The 23,730-nt window shown below is 41.6% G+C and overlaps 1 protein-coding gene across 3 annotated transcripts in view; it reads left to right on the top strand.

The window, feature by feature from the left end:
- The window catches only part of KIAA0930 (KIAA0930 ortholog), an 81,304-nt gene extending 58,681 nt beyond the window's left edge, over positions 1-22,623 (top strand). Inside the window, exons 3-10 of one of the 3 annotated variants that reach the window (XM_064461226.1) lie at positions 603-707; positions 1,974-2,051; positions 4,852-4,953; positions 5,396-5,536; positions 8,095-8,289; positions 10,526-10,688; positions 13,338-13,493; positions 17,638-22,623. In XM_064461226.1, coding sequence (XP_064317296.1) covers positions 603-707; positions 1,974-2,051; positions 4,852-4,953; positions 5,396-5,536; positions 8,095-8,289; positions 10,526-10,688; positions 13,338-13,493; positions 17,638-17,678 — 981 coding nt within the window. In that variant the 3' untranslated portion in view covers positions 17,679-22,623. Of the gene's footprint in view, positions 1-599; positions 708-1,973; positions 2,052-4,851; positions 4,954-5,395; positions 5,537-8,094; positions 8,290-10,525; positions 10,689-13,337; positions 13,494-17,637 lie in introns of all 3 variants that reach the window. The other 2 variants (XM_064461221.1, XM_064461229.1) reach the window with 2 other exon arrangements.
- Positions 22,624-23,730: the final 1,107 nt, after the last annotated feature.

Below are 23,730 nucleotides of genomic sequence, written 5' to 3'. Positions count from 1 at the left end.
CTACCCTTTTTTCTCTGCCCTGACCAAAGCCAAAAGAGGTTCATGAATTGCCCTGTTTACAGCTACAACAATCATCCAATCAGTACTGTAGTGTGAAACCTTTTAGAAGAGGGGTTACCTAAATGTTGTCTGTGAGGTATTAATTAGTGGACTTTGTCTTCCCAGAGACTCCCACCCCAATTGGGAACAAGTGACAGCCACCTGCTAGATAACGTTGAGCATTAGTCTAGTGACATATTTGGTTCTAAGGGATTGTGTTAAGAGAAATACTTTTGTGTGTGTGTATCCCTGAGCCTTATTAATTTCATTTTTGCTAAAACATAGCCAGCATAAAGAGTAAATGAAATGCTGTCCAAAACTGAGATTCCTCTGCACAGACCTGCCTTTCTTACCTGTTCTCCTTTACATCCCCTGTCCCCCAGCTTCACTTCTGCGTAAAGCCTTCCATGAGGGCTGGCCTTGCATGGTCAGCAAAATCCAACCCTGACAGAAAACTATAGAACGAAGCTACGCAACATGCAGCTTCTGGTGTCAGTTTTATGTTTGCATACAGGTACCTTTTAATTAGTATTTTTCAAGGAGATGTGATGTTTTCTTAGCAGGTTGAAGTTGAAGTTTACCGGAGAGATTCTAAGAAGCTTCCTGGCCTGGGAGACCCTGACATTGACTGGGAAGAGAGCGTCTACTTGAACCTCATCCTACAGAAGGTAACAGTGATGCTGATCTGATTTTCATGGGCTATTTATACTAGAGAGGTTTCAGGCTAGGCTTTGATCTGGCCCCTTTGCTCCATGGCTTGGGGGATTTGACCACTTTTGGAGGATATAAAGAAACCACGGCTTTAATTTTGCCTTTAAGAGTCTAAATGAACATAAACTGAGGTGTTTATTATTTTTCAGTAGAGTCCTAATAGCTTTTCTCAAAAACCTTTTAAATATATCCAGTGAAGCTGGGCTGAATTTTATGCTCCATAACAGTTTTGCAAAATGGAAGGCTGTGTCAAGTTTAATAGTTTTTGAGAATGAATGAGACTGTTATACAAGGAACATCTCTGTTAGAGTTCACAGTACTGGTGCAGCTAAGAGAGGGAACTGCTAAGTGGAAATGCAGTAAAGGTGTTATGTATTACACTGGGAGTTAGTTTGCCGCTCTCAACATCAGAACTTTAATAAAACTCTTTGGTGGTGGAAGCATGAAGCTAGCACAAAATATCTCTTCAATTAACTCGTAGGCTGTTATTGCATATGTTATGTTAGCACTTAGGGAAGCTGAATGTTACTATAGTCATTTGAGATCCCTTTAAAAGTTTAGTTGATAATTTCAGAATGAGAGATTGCTGGTTCATTGTACACGTCCTGGAAAATAAATTGTTTTCATTCTCTCTCCTTCCTCCCAAAAGCCTTGTTGCAGAACTACTTTGCAGAGAGCAGTTTCTGGCTTTATTTGATGCTGAATAAAAGCAGAATCTGTTTGCTACAGTTAGAATTCAGAGATGCTGTTACAGCTGGGCTTCACTATCATTGCTGTCCAGAGCTATCACGCTTGCTCCTTAGAAGTTTTTTCAGGTTGTTCGGCAGGCTGTGTTAAGGTTTCTGACCTCTCTAACATGTTGATCATGTTCATCAGTGTTTCTATTTTTCGCTTTTCAAAGGGAGGATATCTTTCCAGTTCTACCTTAAAGTGTGCTTGCGTGTGTGTGTGTGTGTGTGATGCTTATTTCCCCCAGCTGACCAGTAAGCTAGTGTAAACAATATTGACAGGAGTTTCTTTACCCATAGGTTGCGCACCTCAGCAAGCATCTGTGCAAAAGATTTCAGTATCATTGAGTATAGTAGAGAGAGTAAAGACAATAACAATACTACTTTTTAGCCAGACAGCTACAAAAAATTAAGACAGAACATCTTCTGCTTCATGCACATGAATGTTTTGCTTTTCTAACTCTGAACCTTTGTCTAACTGGTGCCCTGTTTTAGCTGGATTATGTGGTGACATGTGCTGTGTGCACACGCTCTGATGGAGGAGATATTCACATTCACAAGAAGAAATCTCAGGTGAGATTACCCTGTTATTACTGTGAATAAAAGGTTGGCATCCAGTATTACCTAATCCTAAAAACTGTTATCAAAACCAGGTCAGTGGTTCTCAGGCTGTGCTCTGACAGATGCATCCTTGTGAAGCACCTCAAGTCTTTGTCTAGAGACATTTCCTGCCAGTCGTCTAAATGTGAGATCTAAATGTCCTTTATAGCCTCTCTCAAGAAATTGTAAAGACCTCTGCATGCTCTCAAGATTTATGTATTTGCCTACTGGATTTGAGGGGGGGGAGGGGAGGGGTGCTGAGGGGACTACGCCCAACTGTTAACCAATCTGAGTGTAAACCTGAAACTGTATGAGACCTGAGTTATGAGAAGGCTTCAGGGTAAATCTGTAATGTAAGGCTATTAAATGGTAGACAACTTACCGGTTACCAGTTTATCTTTTCATTGCTTTGAGATTCTTGTTTTTTCTTTTAAACTGCTCATTCCTTCTATCTCCACACCGAAGGCTTTTATCAGTTGCTTTTGTGAAGTATACAGTTAATCCAGGGTTTAGCATAGTGGAGGAGGCTGAATAATAATGCATGGAGGAGATATGAACAAGAAACCCCATGCTTCTTCACTCAGTTCCCAGCAGATCTTGTAACAAGTTCTCCTAGTTGGCAGAAATCCTTCTAAAAAAGGCTCCTGCTGCCTTTAAAAGGTTGTTTCTCCCAGGCATTTCCGTCCCTTTAGCTTATTCAGCTGCTTGCATTGCTTTATAACTAAAATAAACCAATGCTCTTTCATCCTTTAATTTTGTTTTACCATTTTAAACCAATTGCTGCTTTGTATAGGAACAAAACTAGTAATGCTGATTAATGTATTTGTAATTTGCATGAGTGAGGCACATAATTCCCATCTTTTGATACTATTGAGACACCACATTACACCACTGATGTAAGCCTCTTGTTTCTCATTGCTTTTTCCACTGTTTAGTAGTGCAGATTTCACCCCCGGTTAACTTCTGCAAAACTTGTTTGAGAAAAATCTGTAAATATTACTTGCAGATTTGAGAACTAGGAAGATGAGGATGAAGGACCTGCCCTCACTGTGTGTGAGCAGTGTTCAGAATAAGGAAGAGGTTTTCTGTTCCTCATTCCTAGAGGCTCATGCTGTGGGACTCCTTATAAATTTTATTTTGTCTCCCCTTTTCTAGGAGAAACTCAGCACACACTAAAACTTACCAGTATCTACTAGTAACTCTTCAACACCATGACATTGATCTATGGAGAGAGAAAAAGGCAATTCTATACACTGTGGAAAGCATATTTGCAGTAGGACATCTCACATGTGCTATTGAGGCTTTTAGTTTGTAATTAACAAAAGCCAGCTATTTTGATCTATATTTCTGCTCTAATGGTTCTTGCTTTTGAAAGTGTGTATTGTCCTGTCAGTGTGCCACCAGATGTTGAATAGGTAGAAGCCCTATTCAGGCATAGGACTTGCTGTGCTACTCCAGACCTATGACAAAGCTTCTGTGTTCATACCAGTAGAGTACCTAAGGCATGAAACCAGTGTAAAGAAGGCTGATTTCCCCTAAATTATTTTGCAGACTACATTGATTCTCTGCTAGCTTGACGATAAGATCTCTACAAACTGTATTTTCCTTAGCTGTGTCTGACTGGAGATAAGTTTGGGTTTTTTGTTTTTTGGGTTTTTTTTTTTTTTGCTTTACATTGGATGGCATGAGAACAAGGATGCCTGGAAGATGTCCTTGTTTCAGGCATTGGTGCAGGTGTCATCTTTGAGGAGTCTTGTTACATTTTAATGCTGTTTCTTGTCATGAAGCAACCTTTCTTTTTAATAATTTGTATTTAAACATGCATTAGGCTTCATAAGTACAAATAAAGAAAAGCAACCCTCTCATCAGTATCTTATATCCTACCTTTAGTCATGTTTTGTGTTGAACGGTTTGTAGCAAGAGTATCACAAGCCTGACAATCTGGGCATATTCAGAGCTTTCAACACATTGACAGTAGGCTAAGATTTGACAGGTTTCTTTAATTCAAAGCTTTGTTTATAAACAGAGGTGGAAGTAAGGAAAGCTACTTGGTATAAGTTCTTCTCCCTCTGTACCTGCTTGTTAATCTTGTTGGAATGGTAAAATCTAAAGCCTTTAGCTCTTTAAACACAGGTTGGTTTGAGGAGTGAAGTGACCAAAGGAATTTAGGAACTGCTTCAGAGGGGGGAACGCAAGAGGAAGTACAGGGGATAGAGAAAGAAACAGAAGATGAGGATGAGAAATCAAGTGCTTTTTCTCCTGAGGCCCATGCTTCCCATTACTGAGCGATGTTGATCTTATTGTGGTACTAAGCAAAAAATAAGAATGACATTAAAAGTACGAGCAAATAGTGTTAGGTCACCTACTCCATGGTAACTTTATTGCTGTGTGTGCTTTTACTTTGCAGCACATTGCAGTAACTTTAAGGCAGGCCAGGATGGTTTTCTCCGTTAATAAAAATGAGGATACCTTAACTGTGTAGCATAGGATGGTGAGAGGTCAGGTACCCACAGGGACACTTACAGTGGAGCAACCAGTATTTGATAACTTGCATGTGAAAACTAAAGGATTTCACAAATACAAAACAGGCTCTAGTCAGAAACCAACTCAGCTTTGCCTGCAGGATGTCCAGCATTTCTAGCATACGTGAAAATGTTGGCTGACTGTGCAGTGTTGAACTGTGGTGTTTTGGTATTGCTTACCTTGTATTCCGTGCATCCATTCCTGAGCACATTTAACTGAGAAGACGTATTTTTTTCCATATCTTTCTCAGCAAGTGTTTGCGTCTCCGAGCAAACACCCAATGGACAGTAAGGGAGAGGAGTCAAAGATCAGCTATCCCAACATTTTCTTCATGATTGACAGTTTTGAAGAGGTGAGTTCCTTGTTGCAGCAGCAGTTTTGTCCTATTCTAGTCTTATATACTGATTAGTTTCTTTTCTTGTACCTTTTGGCCAAAGGTTCTTGGCTAATTGAGGGTTATCTTCCAGTAGTTTTTGTTTTTATTTTACTTGGCCTTCCTCTTTCTTTAATGTTTGAAATCTGAGCTTAAAGCTGGATTTTGGTATCTGTCTTCGTGATGGGCTAAAGCAAGACAGGCTAATGTGAGAGCTCCTTATCTCAATGCATGGTTTGCAGTTTGCACTGCCTGAAGCCTAATTTTTTTGAAAGACTGGGATGAAGCATACAGCTCCCTTGCTTTCTTCCATTTACATTGAAACTGCCTTGGGTCTAAGGAGAATCATGGGAATCTGAACATATTTGACCTTTAACAGCTGCAGTTTGCCTTGAAGTGTTTCATCTTGCACCTTTGGCAGGTTTTCTGTGACATGACTGTGGGAGAAGGAGAAATGGTCTGTGTGGAGCTGGTGGCCAGTGACAAAAGCAACACCTTCCAAGGGGTGATTTTTCAGGGGTCCATCCGCTATGAAGCACTCAAGAAGGTCTATGACAACAGGGTAAGGTGCTTCTGAAAGACAACGTGCTTTGCAACAACGATACTCTGACCATAGTCTGTTTTTGCTGCTGAAGCTGTTAGCTTTTTTTCTGTTAGATCATCTGCATTGTAGCCTGTCTTTTTTTGGCTTTGAAAGTTACCTGAAAGCTAATGCTTTTGGCTCAGACAGCTGAGAGTATTCAGATCAGGATATATTACTCTGGTGTTTGCCAAAAGGATTGAAGTTGATGAGCAGTCAAAATTGTGACACAGGGATGGATCTGAATAACAGAGTTCTGGGAGCCCCTTCATTTTCTTGAAAGGTCATAGATGTTTGTAGTTACTTCAGAGAAGGCATGTTTTGCAGGGAGGTCTTAAACTCTGATAGCTACCTTCCTATATGTGAAACGTGTTTTCCTTTACTGTGTTTTGTACTCAGCTCTATTTTCAAAATACCACTGTAGTTTCATTGCCACAGAAGGAAGCTTTATTTGCTTTCCTACAGAAACATGAAATGCCAGCACTTTTTCAGCTTCAAATTCAGTACTTAGTGCTGAAGTCAAGAGAGTGCAAGAGCCAATCAACAGTCTTGAGAGATTTTACAAAACAAACAAATGCCCATAATATCTAACGTGTCTGTAAACTTTATTTCCCTTTGTTCCTATCCTTGTCAGGAGAAGTTCTAAATACTTTCCCTTCTCCCTGTTTTAAATGGGAGTAGCTATACTCTTCTTTTTTTTGAGAGAGTGAGTATGAAACTGAAATTGTTTCTCTGTCCCACTGTCTGCTTACAGCCTCATGCAATCAGCAGGTGGGTTATTAAAATACATGGGAATGCAGAAACACTAAAGACAACATAAGAATAAAGCCCTGCAATGGAAATACAAGATGTGATGTGGTGAAGTAACTTCATAGCCTAGGAATGTCCTGTTTGACCACACAGTACTTTACTTTGTTTTGTTAGATGAAATAAAATAGAATCATAGAATTATTAAGGTTGGAAAAGACCTCTAAGATCATCAAGTCCAACTGTCAACCCAACACCCTGCTTCCTAAACCATGTCCCACAGTGCCACATCTACATGTTTTTTGAACATTTCCAGGGATGGTGACTCCACCACCTCTCTGGGCAGCCTCTTTCAATGCCTGACTACTATTTCAGTGAATAACTTTTTCCTAATACCCAATGTAAACCTCCCCTAGCACAGCTTGAGGCCCCTTCTTCTCGTTCTATCACTAGTGATCTGGGAGAAGGGACCAACACCCACCTCGCTACAACCACCTTTCAGGTAGTTGTAGAGAGTGATAAGGTCTCCCCTCAGCCTCTTCTTCTCCAGGCTAAACAATCCCAGCTCCTTCAACCTCTCCTCATACAACCTGCTCTCCAGAACCTTCATCAGCTTCCTTGCCCTTCTCTGGACACACTCCAGCAACTACATGCCCTTCTTGCAGTGAGGGGCCCAAAACAGAACACAGCATTCAAGGTGCGGCCTCACCAGTGCCGAGTACAGGGTCACGATCACTTCCCTACTCCTGCTGCCCACACTATTACTGATCCAAGCCAGGATGCTGTTGGCCTTCTTGGCCACCTGGGCACACTGCTGGCTCATGTTCAGCAAGCACGTTGTTAGGTCTTCAAATACTCAATTATGGCTGAAGGCAAAACTTGAGATTTGGCCATTCTTTTAACAGAACAGACGCAGTTTCTTCATGCTTTTGAAGGTTATTTGATTTCAGTTGTGTCTGTATTAATTCTTAGTACAATAACAAATTGTGTTACATGATGAGCATCTTGGACCTTTCAGGTGATAAACTGATTAAAGTTGTGATATGCATAAGTTTAGGTGGTTTAAGTCCTACGTGTTTCACTTGGCAAAACCTTGACTGTTTTCATATTTCATATGAAAACATCATGATTTTCACATTTCCTATGTCTGTTCCTTTTTTCAGTTCTCAGTTCAGTTTTCAGTTCAGTTCTGTTAACTGGAAATTGAGCCCTTCTGTCTGTTGAGAGGGTTCAAAAGCTGTCAGGGTTTTGCGGTGAGCAATGCAATGCAGGTTAGTTGTGCACGGGGGCTGGTTCTTTATGCTTTGGCCTTGACACTGTGGACACACACAAATATCTGAATTGACTTGCCACAAAGTAGTGCCAGAATTGTGCAATGCGCTTTGTTAGTTCGAAGGATCTCATGTGTGTGTGTCTGTTGCTTTTTGGGCTCAAACGAGTGTCCCTGCACAGGCTGTGTTGAGTTGTGCACGTGCCTGCTTGTGCTCTGGTGTGCCATATTGTATGGGTTTGGATAAAAACCTTCTGTTTTACCTCAGCGTGCCATTGGGTAACTCTGCTTTTTGGATAGCTGAAGGAGTTGATTCTTTCTGAGCCTCTATTTTTGTATCTGTAAAATTCCTTCCCTTCTGGAGATCACTTCACATTGTGGCTTAAAAAGCTTCTTAAGAATCAAGATAATGATCATTATCCACTATGTTTTTCACTTATTCTTAGATAACTGCTTTCAGAGACCATTATTTTTTTGAAATATAGAGACAGTATTACATGGTTTTCTTTCCTGTCTTGAGTAGGTGAGTGTTGCAGCTAAGATGGCTCAAAGAATGTCCTTTGGCTTTTATAAATATAACAACATGGAGTTTGTCCGAATGAAAGGGCCACAAGGGAAAGGACATGCAGAGATGGCAGTGAACAGAGTTTCTACTGGTGACACTTCACCATATGGGACAGAAGAAGATTCAAATCCAGAATCCCCAGTGCATGAGAGAGTAAGTAGCAGACAGAAATACTGACTTAAGGGTAAGGATGAACATGTTTTGTTCCAAAGCCAGTAGTGGACTGAAGCCGGGATTAACTCACATCAAGGTTCTGAACTTAAGTTTGCTTGTGTGTATTTTGAACATACTCAGTGTATGCAGATGGATTTCTAGCACAGTTTCCCTTGAGCAAATACTGAATGCAGGGATGACTGTATGATTCATACTTCTGGAGGAGTGTTTTGTTGAAACAGCAGCAATGTTGATGCCAGGGAAAATGATGATTCTGCCTATTTTCTCTGAAAATTAATAGATTCCATTTCTGTACGAGATGGGGATTTAGCTAGAGATGTGCTATATATTATGTAGGTTTCTTGCTAAACCTCACAGGAAATAGTACCATTAGGAGATTTTGCCGCTGATGAATGCTGCCAATGTAAAGCCTGTATAATATTAAAGCAAACATCATGGATCTAGATGCAGTACCATATTTATGCATATGCTTAATTTTAATGCAAGTGCAGTAAAATACCAGAAGAACCAGTCCATACATGCTGATTTGGCTCTTATTAAGTCCAAAGCCTTGTTTTCCATTAAGGCATTTTACCTAGCTAATAGGGATTAGGCAACATGTCTTCAAAATGCCTGCACAGACATGTCATGGACCTGGGCTGGGAAGTTCCTGATGGATTCTAGTCCAGTTTCCTGTGTAACATAGCTAACTTGTGTAGTTCAAAGGTTTGCAGGACTGCTTCAAAGATCTCCATGCAAGGTGTGTGATTTTTATTTCTGGCTTCCTAAAAGGCAAAATGAGTTGTCAGCATAGAGCTTGATAACTGGATGTGCATGCTCTCTACAATAGAGATACAGCCTGGAGAAGTCAGGCCTAGAGGGAATTACTGATCTTTTGCTCCAAGACTTCCAGTGTCAACTGGAAAATGTCAAAATTCATGTGATAATATATTATTGCTTTTTGCTAGTGGTTTTAATGGTAATTTTTCAGTTTCTGGTTTTCCCTCCAGATGTGATGTGAAATGGCTTCAGAATTAAAAATGGAGACAAGCACAAATTAAAGATCAAGTGAACTAAAGAGGAGATCAGCTGAGAAAGTGTTTTGGGTTTGGTTGGGGTGTTTTTTTGTTTTGTTTTTGTTTTTTCACATTAACGATAGAGGGGCAACATGAAGTGTTTCTGCAGTGCAAAACCAACCTGGCTTGTCTGTCGTGCTCACTCACATGTCACCTCCCTCCTTATTTGTATGGATAGAAGTGAGCAATATCAGATCTCATCTCAGGAAGAGTTATGGGCTTATTAAATTAACTTTGTGAAGAAGGAAGGACGAGATAAAGTTGCTCACCTCCACTAGCAAAGTAGTTACCCTTATTTTTTTATATTGAAATGAAGCTATTAAAATATTACTGGCAAAACTAGTACATAGGCACTGCATTTCAGTTCTTTCTGAAATAGATATGGTTGACTATAATTGTGGCTTATGCAAGAGCAACTACTGCTCTGAAGGATGGGTGTTGCTATACGTTCATCCCTAACCTGTGTTTCACCACAGACAATTATATTCTTGTATTTGTCATCACTTCAACTAACCGAATCATCAGGGGCCCTTCGACTTGTTTTTCCCCATTCCATACTGAAATATGATAGAAATACAATTTTGCATTGACCTAATTTTTGCATCAGCATCTTGGGTTAAGTAATTGCCTTGTAACCCTGCTTCACAGAGACACCATGACCTTTCACAGTAATCCCATGTGGCATCCTTCTAAGCAGGTAAACTACTACCTTGTGTTTGCCAAAGAAATTAAGATGCACAATTTTAGTATGTTCAGAATAATACATTCTTAGCCTATTAAGTCTTCTGAATTTCAACATGCAAAAATAAGATTGACATTCTTGGTGCCTAAATTATTAATATTTATTTTGTTCCTTTATGACCATAAATCCTTGTTAAAAGTGATCAGCTGAGGAGAGAGGATTTTCATTATCCATGTACAGTTGAGGGTGGTGATATATCAAAATACTTTCATCTTGATGAGCATCTTGAAACTGAGAACTGTTCAGTTGACATTCTCTAGCCACACTGATAAAACTTAGAGCTAGACACCAGTCATGGTTCTGATTTTTACACATGTAACTGCCTTGTGGCACATATTTGAGACTGTTTTGTGTTTCCAATAAGAAGCAATCTTTTTAAACAAAACTTTCTCTAGCATTTCTTCTATTTCCCTTTCAGGTCACTTCTTTCAGCACACCGCCAACCCCAGAACGCAACAATCGCCCATCCTTTTTCTCCCCATCCCTCAAGAGAAAAGTGCCCCGAAATAGAATTGCTGAGATGAAAAAATCCCACTCAGCAAATGACAGCGAGGAGTTCTTCAGAGACGATGACGGTGGAGGTGAGAGAAGTAATATTGGCTAAACAGACTTGTCTGGAGAGAGCACAGACCCATGGAAAGGGATCCCAATGCCGGATTTTCCAGAAGGTTTGCAGTGTGAAAAACCTAGCTCCACAGAAAGTCCAACACCAGTGCCACTCTGAATATGGGGTAATTCACAGGCTTAGCCTCTTTTTGAAGGCTGGATACCAACAATTCCTGCGTATGTTTAAAACTTATCTCCCCCCTTTTGTCTAGACCCATTTGAGATAAACTTGAGCAGGAAAGATTCTCCTGCTTTCACAGATACCATGCTCTCAGGTGGCTCTCTTCCAAATATCACAGTGTAGTGGGGTAGAGCATGCTGTCATGGACAATTTCTCTGAATTCCCTGATTAGAACAAGAGTAAAGATAAAAAATTGAGTCTTGAGTCTGATTCAGAATATAGTGTGTAAATCCAATCATATCGCAGTTTTGTTAGGCGGGAAACTCACAAATGTAATAGTTCAAACTGCTTTTCATGTGTTTAAAAACAATTCAGTAGAAAAGCCAAAAGAATCTATCTGTTGGCATGCTAATAGATAAACACAAAGGTAATTTCCAGACCACAAGTTCTATTTGTAGTAGTGAAGGTGTTACCCATTAGTGGTACTGGATCATCTTAGCTTATGAGGATTTGTACATTAGAAAACAAGCTTAAGTGATAATATTTAATTCAAATTCTGTCCACCTTAAACTGGTTGTAGCTAATTCAGAGTTCCATCAATAGAAACCTTTCCTCCTCTCTTCTTCCTTAATTTGCCTAATCAAAACATCTGTTATTTCGAATGAGATGTGTTTTAGCATGTTTTACTAGGCAAAGGGTAGGGCTTGGGTCAATTACTACATAATGTGGAGAGAAGGGCAGCTTTCCCAGATGGGGTCCTGCTTTTGATACCTTTCTCCTGGAGATTGCAGTGGACAGAATGGAGTTCACAGCATTTATCCAGCAGCCTTCATAGGTAGTGTTAGTGTCTGCTCAGTATTGTTTTGCAGGGTCTGATCCTGGCATATGTAATCATAATGATGAACATTCTTCTTATTTTCATTTTCTCCTCTTTCTATTATATTTAGGGAAGTTAACAAATTCCAGGTTGTCCAGACATTTTATAGCACGCGTATAAAATACTGGGAAGTGTGGTTTCAGTAATTGTAAATGTGTTGACCTTATTATTCCTGGTCCTAAAAATAGAGGAATATTTTAACAGCTTATGCTGTGAAATTTAATTTATTCAAATATGAGATTTATACAAGGAAAAGTGACTAAAATGAGATTTCTTTACAAATATTAGAAACATGAGTGTCCTTCCAATGTCCGCTCAGGATCTGTGGTGGTGAAATTCATGTTTCAGGGTGGGGAAGCTGAATTAGGTTCATCTAGTGATGGGGTTTTGTAGAAGCAGAGATATTCTGGGGAATCTTGGCCTTTGTGGGTGGAGGATAATGTGCTTGTCTAAAGGCTAGCGTTGTCCTTGGTCTGGCCAGTGCTGCCAGAGACCTGCCCCAATGCAGACAGACCTGTTGTGGACAGGAACAGCCTGTGAGGACCCACCTCACTTGCTTTTACTGTGCGCAAGCATGACGCAGCAGAAGAATTGTAGTTAGTCCAGCTACCGGAGTCAGGCCCTTCTGACCTGATCACCACAGTGCTCTTGGCATAGTGGTAATGCGTGGGGAGAGGGAGTAGTCTGCTTTGCTATACACCTTTGCAGGAAAGGAGGGAAAACAAGATACAGGTGGGGTTTGGGTTTTTACACACATGCTCTGTTATGCATCTTGCTAGAGTAGCTGCCACTATGTATTTTTCCTTTGCTAGGTCTGTTTGTGTGGATCAGGACCCGCTTTTAAACAAGTGAGTCCCAGAGCTTGGGTTCCTCTGGATCAGAATTGTTGTGTTCACTTCAACATCTTCTTTTAGCACTCTGGGTCAGGGCTGAGTTTTACAGCAGAATGGAGGGAATGTTTAGAAACACTTAAAATATATGGCGCATGCATTCCTGGCTGTGGGAGACACCTGCAGCTATAAAAAAAAACCACCTCTAGCCTACAGTGGATTCAGGATCCTTTTGTTTTAGAAGTTATTTGTGGATCTCTAAACTAATTATGGGAAGAACGGCACTGCTGAAGAGTCCCAGGTTTGGCTTGGGGGATGCATGGAAATTTGCAGTAAACTGGCTTATTAATGCTGACTCTCCCCCTGTCTTGTAGATGTCAATTTTCTTGACAAGCTACAATTTTCCTTCTGCTACACTTGTGAATTTATGCATGAGTAACTACTTAATTGAAGGGATATTCTATTATTTTGCGTACGAGGGAAGGCTGTGTTAGGATTCTGCTTGTACAGTGCGGTAGCAAAGACTTCATTCCCTTTCCTGGCTGGTCTGTTAGTGGATAATGGTTTACTACTGCTGCCAGCTGCTGATATAATTAATTAGCTTCAATGTAAATAGTGGATGCTGTGCTGGGCAGGATCTGAGTAATTTAAAAAAAAAAAAAAAAAGTAATTATAACCTGCATGTGATTTCTCTCTAGACAATGAATAGTAGGCCTTTTTTTTTGCTTTCATTGGGTCTTCCAATAAAACACACAAAGTACAATCACTTTAAGCTTTCTGTTTTCTACCTTTACAGATCTACACAATGCAACAAATCTGAGGTCGCGGTCCTTATCTGGAACAGGACGGTCTCTGGTGGGCTCGTGGCTGAAGCTGAACAGAACAGATGAAAACTTTCTACTCTATGCACACTTAACTTATATCACTTTGCCATTGCATCGAATTTTAACAGGTGAATTTTAACATGTATTATGCATAAAAAGAGAATCCTTTGATTCCAAGACAGCCTTCTGTGTTGTGGGGTTTGCTGTTAAGATAGAGTTTCTCTGTAAGGGAAATACTGTAGCAGCAAGTCAGTGTGAACAAGTGGAATGGTGTCAACTTGTTCTCTGGCTCTGGACCAGTTTTGCATGGTTACAATTCAAAAAAGTTGGTAGATGTGTTCCTCTTGAAGTTTGTTAGAACACAGTTGCTTTAATAGCGGAATTTAAACTTCATCAATCTCATGAGCACAAGTCAACTCATTGTGAGCCCATCCACGGACAGCAATAGTTGTAGCAGAGACCTGTGACTGAAAAGGTTACAGAGAGGCAGCTCTTGAATTTGGAATGACCTCCTTTGCCATTTTTGACTCTTAGATTTTATTTCAATATAAGTTGCTTGGACTAATCAGGGTGCCCACATTGATGCCCATAAATCTCAGATGTCCAGTGTCTTTAACTAGACATAATGATGTTTGTATGTTCTACCATGAATAATCAGTCCCCCATGTTGTTGGCCTAATTATGCCAATTACTCCATTGATTATGGCCAACTCTGTAGTCATTTGGCTGGGCTAGGATAGCACAATAAGTTGGGGTTTACAGACTGCAGGCAGTACTGAAGTTTTGATTTTCATCCAGATAACTCTTGTCTGCTTACAAATACAGGTGGACTAGAGAAAACAACTGGTCTGTTTGAAGTCTATCCATCAGCAAGCCTGTTAGCCTTTCAGGGATGCAGCTTGCAGTATGAGGGTGCCCATGGGACTCCTGAGATACATCTGAAAACTGAGAAAGCAGCAGTGGTTAAGGACTCTCTCCTCTTTTCTGTTCCAGACTCTTTCTGAAAGCTAGGAGCAAAGTAGTTGGGAAATCTGTTGTTAAACAGGTTAATCTGTGCTAAAAGAGATGAGAATCACAGAATGGTAGGGGGTTGGAAGGGACCTCTGCAGATCATCTTGTCCAACCTCCCTGCTTGAGCAGGGACACCTAGAGCAGGGGGCACAGGACGGTGTCCAGGCAGGTTTTGAATGTCTCCAGGGAAGGAGACTCCACAACCTCTCTGGGCAGCCTGTGCCACTGCTCTGTCACCCTCACAGGAAAGACCTTTTTTCTCATATTCAGATGGAACTTCCTGTGTTCCAATTTGTGCCGATGGCCCCATGTCCTGCCATTGGGCACTCTTGAAAAGAGCCTGGCCCCATCTTCCTGACACCCTCCCTTTAGACATTTACAGGTATTGGTGAAAACCCCCCTCAGTCTTCTCTTGTCCAGGCTGAACAAACCCAAGTCTCTCAGCCTTTCCTCATAAGGGAGATGCTCCAGTCCCCTGATCACCTTGGTAACTCTCCAACGGACTTGCTCAAGCAGTTCCATGTCCTTCTTAAACTGGGGGGCCGAAAACTGGACACAGTACTCCAGATGTGGTCTCGCTAGGGCAGAGTAGAGGGGGAGGATAACCTCTCTCGATCTGCTGGCCACACTTCTTTTAATGCAGCCCAGGATATTGTTGGCCTTCTTGGCCACAAGGGCACATTGCTGGCTCAGGGTCAACTTGTCCGCTAGCACTGCCAGGTCCTTCTCAGCAGAGCTGCTTTCCAGTAGTTCAGCCCCCAGCCTGTACTGGTGCATGGGGTTGTTCCTCCCCAGGTGCAGGACCTTGCCCTTGCTCTTGTTGAATTTCATGAGGTTCCCCTCGGCCCAGCTCTCCAGCCTGCCAGGTCTTGTTGGATGGCAGCACAGCTTGCTGGTGTATCAGCCACTCCTCCCAGCTTGGTTTTATCAGCAAACTTGCTGAGGTTCCACTTTGTCCCATCGTCCAGGTCATTGAGAAATATGTTGAACAGGACTGGACCCAGCACAGACCCCTGGGAAACACCGCTAGTTACAGGCCTCTATCCAGACTCTGCTCCATTGATCACGACCCTCTGAGTTCTGTTGTTGAGCCAGTTCTCTGTCCATCTCACTGTCCACTCATCCAGCCCACGCTTCCTTAGCTTGTCTGTGAGGAGGCTATGGGAGACAGTGTGGAATGCCTTACTGAAGTCAAGATAGACAACATCCACTGCTCTCCCTTTGGCAACCCAGCCAGTCACACCATCATAGAAGGCTTTCAGGCTGGTCAAGCATGATCTTCCCTTGGTGAATCCATGTTGACTGTTTCTAATAATCTTCTTGTCCTCTACATGCCTGGAGGTGACCTCCAGATGAACTGCTCCATCACCTTTCCAGGGACAGAGGTGAGGTTGACTGGCCTGTAGTTTCCCAGGTCGTCCTCCTTGCCCTTTTTGAAGATTGGAGTGACAAGATGAGAAGATAGTATGGGTATCAATGTCATCAGTTTTATGATGCTAGCGTAATAGCAATAGCTGTAGTCTTCTCATTTGCAGGCTGAGATCTCAGAGCCTGTTGCAAAAGTACACTGGCTTTTACCTACAGAGAGGAAATTGTAGCTGATAAGGCAGAGGTGGAAATTACACTCGTAAAGAGGTGTTTCTACCCTTGCCTTTTCATTGTATGTAGGGATTGATTTCAATTTAGAAGAAATAAAACATTCCAGTAAAAATTGATCCTCTGTAATTAAGGGTGGATTTTAAACAATGTTTCATCAAAATATGTAATTATTCCTTATGATAATTGTGTTGATAATCTTACAGCTAGTTAACTGGAGTTCTCAAGCTCACTCACTCTCACCATGGGCATTTTGGAGTTCACAGAAGATGTATTGTTCCTACTGGTATTTAATACTCGCTGAAGTGGGTGGCATATATGCCTCCATGCTCAAATATTTGCTTTGAGCTTGAACATGCTTTCTGAGACTTAATCTGATTTGGTATACAGTTGCAGGAGTCAATGTATATATTGAGATGCAGAGAAATAGGATGTGAAATGTCTGGGCTCTAAGGCAGAATTTTAATCTGCAGTTTTCACTACCTGCATTTGCTTTAGCTTGGCATATCAGGTGGAGCCCATTTCCAGTGCCTTTTTGTAATTAATGTGTTTGTGCCGGTGGCAGTATTCCAGCAAGTGGGAGCATTACACCTGGGGCAGGGTGAAGCGGGTAAGATGCTCATCTCCCTTGGGTAGTTTAGGAAGCCTGTACTATGAGATTAAAATCCTAGTGATAGTCACCAAAGTATATTTTAAAATGCTGGGAGTTTATACATACTGATAAGACTTCCCTTGCTCTGAGCCTTCTCTCCATGCTAGATAATCTGTGCTAGTTTTCTCAGCCTCTCCTCATATGCCAGATGCTCCAATCCCTTAATCGTCTTTGTGGCCCTTCACTGGACTCACTCCACTGTGTTTCATTCTTTGCAAGTGTGGCTAGAGCCCTCTGGAGCTGTGGGTCAGTCTTTACTTGTGTCATCCTCTTTGCACACCTGAATGCAATTGGCCTCCTAATTAAGCATGTGCTCTGTTTTCCCCATGTTCTTTAATCTTTGTGTAGCCTTGAAAAGGACATAGCAGCCCAGTTTCCAGATATTTCTATGCACTGCTGTGCCAGCATGCTGGGTTTATGGTCCATATTTGGAAAGATGGCCATGATTATGACAGATATTTTACAATTTCATATTCTGGCACATTTGGACAATATGGAGCTGAGAAACCAACAAAAGGAGTGGGTTTTGTGGCATCTCTTTGGGTGCAGAAATGTAGGCTTTGGGCTAAAGAATGGATGAAACAGTTGAATTATTTGTGCCCACGTCTTCAGAGCCAAAAGTCTCTTTAAGGTTCTTGGGTATGGTGCATTCCTCCCTTCAAGAAAGGGAAAACCCTCGGCATCTCCTATAACAGCACTGCCACTAGTTTCCCTGGAAGATTATGCCACTCTGTGTCCGACAGATGTTGCTTCATCCTGCTATAAATGATACTTAGTAGATCAGCCGCCATTGCTACGCGATGGGATATATTTGCGGCTTACCACCTCTCAGCTAGGGTGCAGCTGGGGAGGAATTAAACAGCACTTAGTTAATAGGCAGTGTCGCATGCTCGCTGTGTGCAGCACGGGGGGACTGTGCTGCAGCCCACAAATGCATCTGTGGTTCTTGTGCTTCCTGGTCCTGTGGCTACTTTCAGGAGTCTAAGTTTGCTTTGTCTCTCTCCCTTGCCCAGATATCCTGGAAGTGCGGCAGAAACCAATTCTGATGACATAGCAGAGAGCGGGCACTGCCTTGGAGCCTTGTTGCCAAGTGCCTAACCACAGCGGTTTTCTGTGCTAACACTACCATCTAGTGTCAGGAACATAAACCTCCGCAGGAAAAAGGGAAGTCCAAGAATACCAGCCGATCAAAAAGTGCCTCTTTCTTCCTTCCTCTGCTGTCACACACCGTATGCACACTTGCAGTACATCGCTTGAGTGTTTCTGACTGGAAGAGGACTTTTCAGCAAGATGAAACGAGAAGGGGCTGTGTTTAAAACGAGTCAACGCTTTATGGACAGTTTGTTACTGTGTTTACTTTATAACTAAGAAACCAACAATATGTACAAAATGTGTTAAACTTTATATTCTTTGAGAGAAACAACCGGAAAATTTCATAATGATGTACTAATGAACGTCGTTCCGTAGAGACTCGCCCATAAACTCTGTGTCAGTTTGGCTTAATGTGTGTGTGAGCGTGTGTGCGTGTGGGGGTTTGAAAGGATGAGAGAATAATTTCCTGCTGAGGGGGGAAAAGCGAAAAGATGCTACAAAGATACATTGCCATTTTGGTACGTGCAGTGGGTCACGTCAGAGCTTAAAAGGGGCTGAAAATGTTCCCGTTTGTTCATATGTCAGTGTTAGGACAGGTGAACTCTGCTGACAGATTTACCAAAGAACAGCAACATTTCATCCTCAAGAACTGGCTGAGAAAATGAGCCAGTGAAAAGAAGGCTAAAATGTGCTGCTATAGTAAAGCTGAGGTTCATATCAAGTACTAATGCTGCTTATTTCTCTCTGTTAGCTGAGTTGATATGAGTTTGAGTCTAAAGTGGAAAAATAGAGGGCCGTAATCAGACTACAAAACCCAAAAACCTTACCGATAACCAACATCCTCCTGCATGCACTGGACTTCAGAGTGCATAGAGTCATCCTTGTGGTAGGGTTTGTAGCCAAGGAGGACATGAGAGCTGATTAATGGTCGGGCGGCTTGCTCAGATTCTTCTTCATCTGGTGGTGTTTTGCTGTGCTGTTACATGCCGAAGCACGGAGAGTTTTCTTGAAACACAAAAGATTGAAATGTAATTCTGCTCTGAAAAGTGTCTAAATTGCATAGTGGGAGGTCTGAAAATTCTGTGTCAAGAGCTCTCGGGGGGGAAAAAAGCCTTATGTTTACAGGTAAAACGCAGCTTTCTCTAAATAGCAAAACTCTGTCGTCCTTGACCTTTGATAACTAAATGATTGAATACTGAGACTACTGCTGTCTGGTTTGCTGTTTTGATATGGGAGCCAGTCAATACTTAAGTTTATTTACGACTGCATAACTGGCACAGCAATGGTTTGGGTAGCGTGTTGCTTAAACCATGTGAGACCCCGATACACACACAGAGGGAGAGCAAAGATGCCATTTTTGTCACTTCTCAGACTCTGAGCACCTGAACTTAACACTGTTGCCAGAGTTAGTGAATAGCATGTGCTCTGAGCCTGGACCTTTGTCCCCCTCATACACAGCCTTTCCCAAAGTGTTTTGTTGTTATTCTCTCGAGAGCACCTGATGACTTGACCTTTCAAATGGGGCTTTCTGCTTTTCTTCCTCAGGCCAGGTTCCATGGGAATAGCTCCACTTCAGTGTAAAGGTAGACTAACTTTATCATTCAGCTCAACATGGTGAATCCAGCGCGGTAAGGAGGTCTTTTTTTTCATTTGAGGCTAGGCCTGGAAGCAGCCACCTTAGCACAGAGCGATGGTGTTTCTAACACTGGCAGCATGAGTGCGTGGTAGGGAAGGCTGACCAGTTTTTAGTCCGCTTCAAATGTGTTTCAACAGTGTTAGGAGAAACGTTTGCTTTGTCATTACCAGCACGGCCATTTTTCACATTGCAGCCTTAGAACTTTGCTCCGTGGGAGGGTGCAGTTGTGCTTGTGTGTGTGAAGGTGTTCATGCAGTCTAACCTGAGGCGTGTAACTTGTGTGCCTAGGCTTTCTTCCTGAGCCAGGGGAAGAGGTGGAGTCCTAAATCAGCAGCTGAAGTGCCCTTTCAAGGAACTTGTTGGGCAGCTCAGGTGCTTACCTGCGATCCCTAGGTAACGTGCCTAATGTCACTCAGTACAAATCTTCTCCCTATGCCCATGCAGAGAATTAAACCACTCTTCGGCTGGAAGACTGGTCCTACACTGAAGCTTTTAAAGATGCTCCTTATTCTGCACTTTCATGCTGCTGGGCTGGGCAAATGAGTGCTCGGTTTTCCTTTATATATTCATTGGGGAGGGAGGGGAGAGAGGGTTAATATTTGTACTACTAGTGACAGCTGATACCTTTCAGTCAAACAGCCAGAGGAATAACACACATGAAAAGGAAATGTATCCAGATTGGAACCCAAGTGGTAGGTGCCTGAATCCTTCTTAGTCGACAGTAATTTGTAATGCTTTCTTGGTATCGTGTATTATGTTTAGGTAGCTTAATTTCACGTGATCTGAAAGACTGAGCAAATCTTGCTGCATAAGACTTCAGAGCAAATGAAGAATGATTCTAAACTAGTACATTAATATAAAGGCAACGTTACAGAAAGTACAGTTCAGATCCCACATCTGTTATGCAGGAGGTATTGTCTGCTTTGTTACATGTATGTGGGTGGATTTTGATGTCTAATTTTTGAAGGGCTGCAGTATAAATGTCCTAAAAAAAAAAAGTTTACGTCTTCTATCTTGCTAGTGGGTATGCTATAGGTACGTTGAAGATTCACCTTTTCTAGTAAAAAAGGGCTACAGGTATGCCCAGGTGGACATCAATAGAAAACAGAGGTCAAAGTCTACTGAATGTCAATAGTGCTTTTTGGAAACAAGTAGATGTGCCAGATTCTCGGTTTTTCCTTCTCGAAACAACTGACTTAAACTTCTTATGTATAGCCCCTGGTTCCCACTTTCTTGTTATAAAGTGGGGGAAAACAAATTCCTCATTTTGTTCTGCCTTCAAAAAGAAAAAACCAACCCTGAAAATTATAATTTATTGTCCTCCTATAGACAGATTGATGAGGAAGATGATAAAGTTTTGCCTGGGTCAAGACAGCACAGCTGGGCCCTTAGCATGCTATTGCTCTATACCAAAAAAGAAAAGCGAATGTTAATAGGAACCTCTCGCCCTTTTGATTTGGAGGGGTTTTTAATTCTGTAGCTCCTAAGCAGTAAACCATTTTGAGCCTCAGTTGGCTATTTAAATAATTACTGAGGAATGAACTAGAGTGTTCTGCATGCCATAACAGCTGCATGGCTGTCAATATCTCAACCGTTGGAGCACAGTGGTTTTCATTAGTTATGCTGATGCTTGAGAAAGCAGCACGGTTAAGGAATTTGGGAAGCTTTGCAGAACAGCTTTATTTATTTACAGAATCCCACCATGCCTCATTACTCAGTTAACTTCTTCCATCCTTCTGCCCATTCACTCCCTCTGGAGATCGAGGCTTACCACTTGAACTGTCTGTAGATGATGTATATTGACAGATGTCAAATGCAAGGATGTAAATCTTTTCACCCTTAACAGGTTTTTTTTCACCACTATCAATTTGACAAGTAAAAAGCCTTTGCTTTTTAAGAAAGCTCTTCATTTATTTTGTATCAGCAGTTTATTGCTCTGCCTTAGAGACCATCGCACATGTGAAATGATGTTCTCTTATTGCCAGCCAGCACAGGGTGGGTTCCAAGTCTCCTTGTGAAAGAGGAAGCCGTTTTTAGAAATGCCACAAATCTTTCAGCTGACTTGGCTAATACAGTTTGTGTGGGTTCGTGTTCCTTCTCTTTTTTTTTTTTTTCACCTGGTATTGTTTACAAGACTTGAGCACGTTGGGCTCTGGAGCGCTGTTACTCAGTTTTCCATTTCTGGGCACGGTGTGCTTTCCTGAAAAGAGAATTGTTTGCACGGGTGACTTTTCAAAGTAAAATGATTTTCCCAAAGTATATTCTTACATCAAGTTTTAATTTAAACAGTGAAGTCCTCGGCTCTGCAGCCAGATTTCTTCCAGCAGACCCTCGTGTACAGAATCCCATCTGGTCACTGAGGTTCTGTGTGGGTGAAATCCACATAAATAGTCTGCACTTTCAGACGGTTGGTTTGCTTCTTGCCAATCATTAATGTTCCCCTTTCCAGGTGATTGCTTGTCCTGTATATTGTAGTCTAAAGCTTCCCCTTATTAAAGACAGATATAAGATAAAATCTTCAGAAGTGCCTAAGCCCTGTTGCTATCCAGCAGGGTTTAAGAAGAAATTTTTATTTAGGAAATGAATAAAGTAGTCATAAATTCTGTCTGTGTTGTGTGTAGCAGCGTCAAGAAATGACAAGTTCATAGTTCTCAGAAGAACTGGCCGTCTCCTGCAGACTCGCCCTTTGCGTTTGAAAGACTCTTGTGGTCTCCTAAGGTCGTAGCTGAAAGCTTTGGAAAATGGATCTCTTGTGATCACAGCAGTCAGATACCTGCGAACGCCTTATCTTTTTTTTGTGAGGTATGACTGAAAACGTGTGGCACTGCTGTGGAGAAATTCTGTGTTAAAAATGGGTGCGGTAGAATCCAGTTAAAGGCATTGTGAGATAAGTAGCTTTGACACCAAATCTTAAATGAAAGAGTATTTCACACCAGAATGAAGCTGTTTGGATGCTTGGTCAAGATAATACAAGGCTGCAAGCAGATTACAATGTTGAACGTTCTCTGTGTAAATATATAAATATTTTCAGCCTCATTTTATCAGACTTAACACATGTTGCATGGGTTGGGCTTTTTTTTTGCCTCATTGATCATCAGTGTTGATTAAAAGATGATGGGTTGAATGTCACGCTGGCGCTGTACTGAGCCCTTTGAACAAAGAGCAAGGAGAACCTTTGTGCACCAAAAATGGAGTTGACTTTGCGTATGGCAGCAGTGCAGAAAGCGTTGGACCCTGCAGCCAATAAACAGACCTCTTAAATGACCACGAACTTTGTTAATAGTGTTTTCTCTCTAGTGTGCCTAGCAGTGTTTGAGTTTGAATGTGTTCCTTACTAGTGGCAAGCACAAACAACAGAATAACGCTCTGTGGTGCTCGTGGGAAGCATTGCCAAATAGACACTCATGAGGCAAAGTAGCCTCTTTACTCTTTGTTCTTGTCCACTTTAAGCGAAGCCCAACTTCTGACTCTTGTTGCTGAACCTTTCAATGATCAGTGTCTGACAACTTGACATTGTATGAGGGGGAAGAAGGTAAAAGTCACTGTACTCCTGAATTTATTTAAAAAGGCTCTTTGTTTTTAACTTTAGATGCTAGCATTAAAAAAAAAACCAACTGAACAAACCCCAAAACAGCCCTTCTAAATTAATCTGTGTTTTGGTTTAAACTTTACGTAGTCATTAACATTTAGGTTTGTGCAGTGTATAATATTGAGAGACTGATGGCTGTAATGATTTCTTCCTGATGAATTCAGGGAAAACTTTAATAGGGGTTTGTACAATGTTGTAAAAATGAGATTGCCCTTCAGCTCTTAACTGCTTGTACTAGCTTAAATTGTGCATACCAACACTGAATTGGGTCTGATTTAAAGACCTACAAGGCACTGCATCCTCCCTCTCCACCAGATTTTTATGACTAACGCTTCACAGTGGGCTGCTTTGGGGGATTTTTCTACCTAAATTAGTTCAAATGAAACACTCATCAAACACGTTACTGACTATAGATAGGAGGTGACTTGCTGATGATTCCGTTTCAAAGAATCCCTCACCAGGACTGTTGTACGAACCCACGTGTGTGTGAGATCATCTCCGCTAAGCCACACGAGATATCTTGGAGATGTGTGGTTTGTTAGGCAAAATTTAAAAACAGAGCTTAGGAAGGAGAATGGGGTGTTTTAGTTCTTTATGTGGATATTAGAGCAGATTGTTGGCAGTGGCGCTCTGTGCGTGCACATGCAACTGGACAGGAATCTTAACTGGTTGGGAAATACTAAAGCACGGCTTAGAAACAAACAGTGAGATTTTCCTTGAGTGCTTCAAATTGAAAGCTTTTGAAGCAGCCATAGTGGAGAGAGCATTATTTAAAACAGTAGAAAAGGC

The sequence above is a fragment of the Phalacrocorax carbo genome, chromosome 1 (genome assembly GCF_963921805.1).
Source record: "Phalacrocorax carbo chromosome 1, bPhaCar2.1, whole genome shotgun sequence".
NCBI classification, from domain to species: Eukaryota; Metazoa; Chordata; class Aves; order Suliformes; family Phalacrocoracidae; genus Phalacrocorax; species Phalacrocorax carbo.
This window is presented reverse-complemented; position numbering and strand designations above follow the sequence as displayed.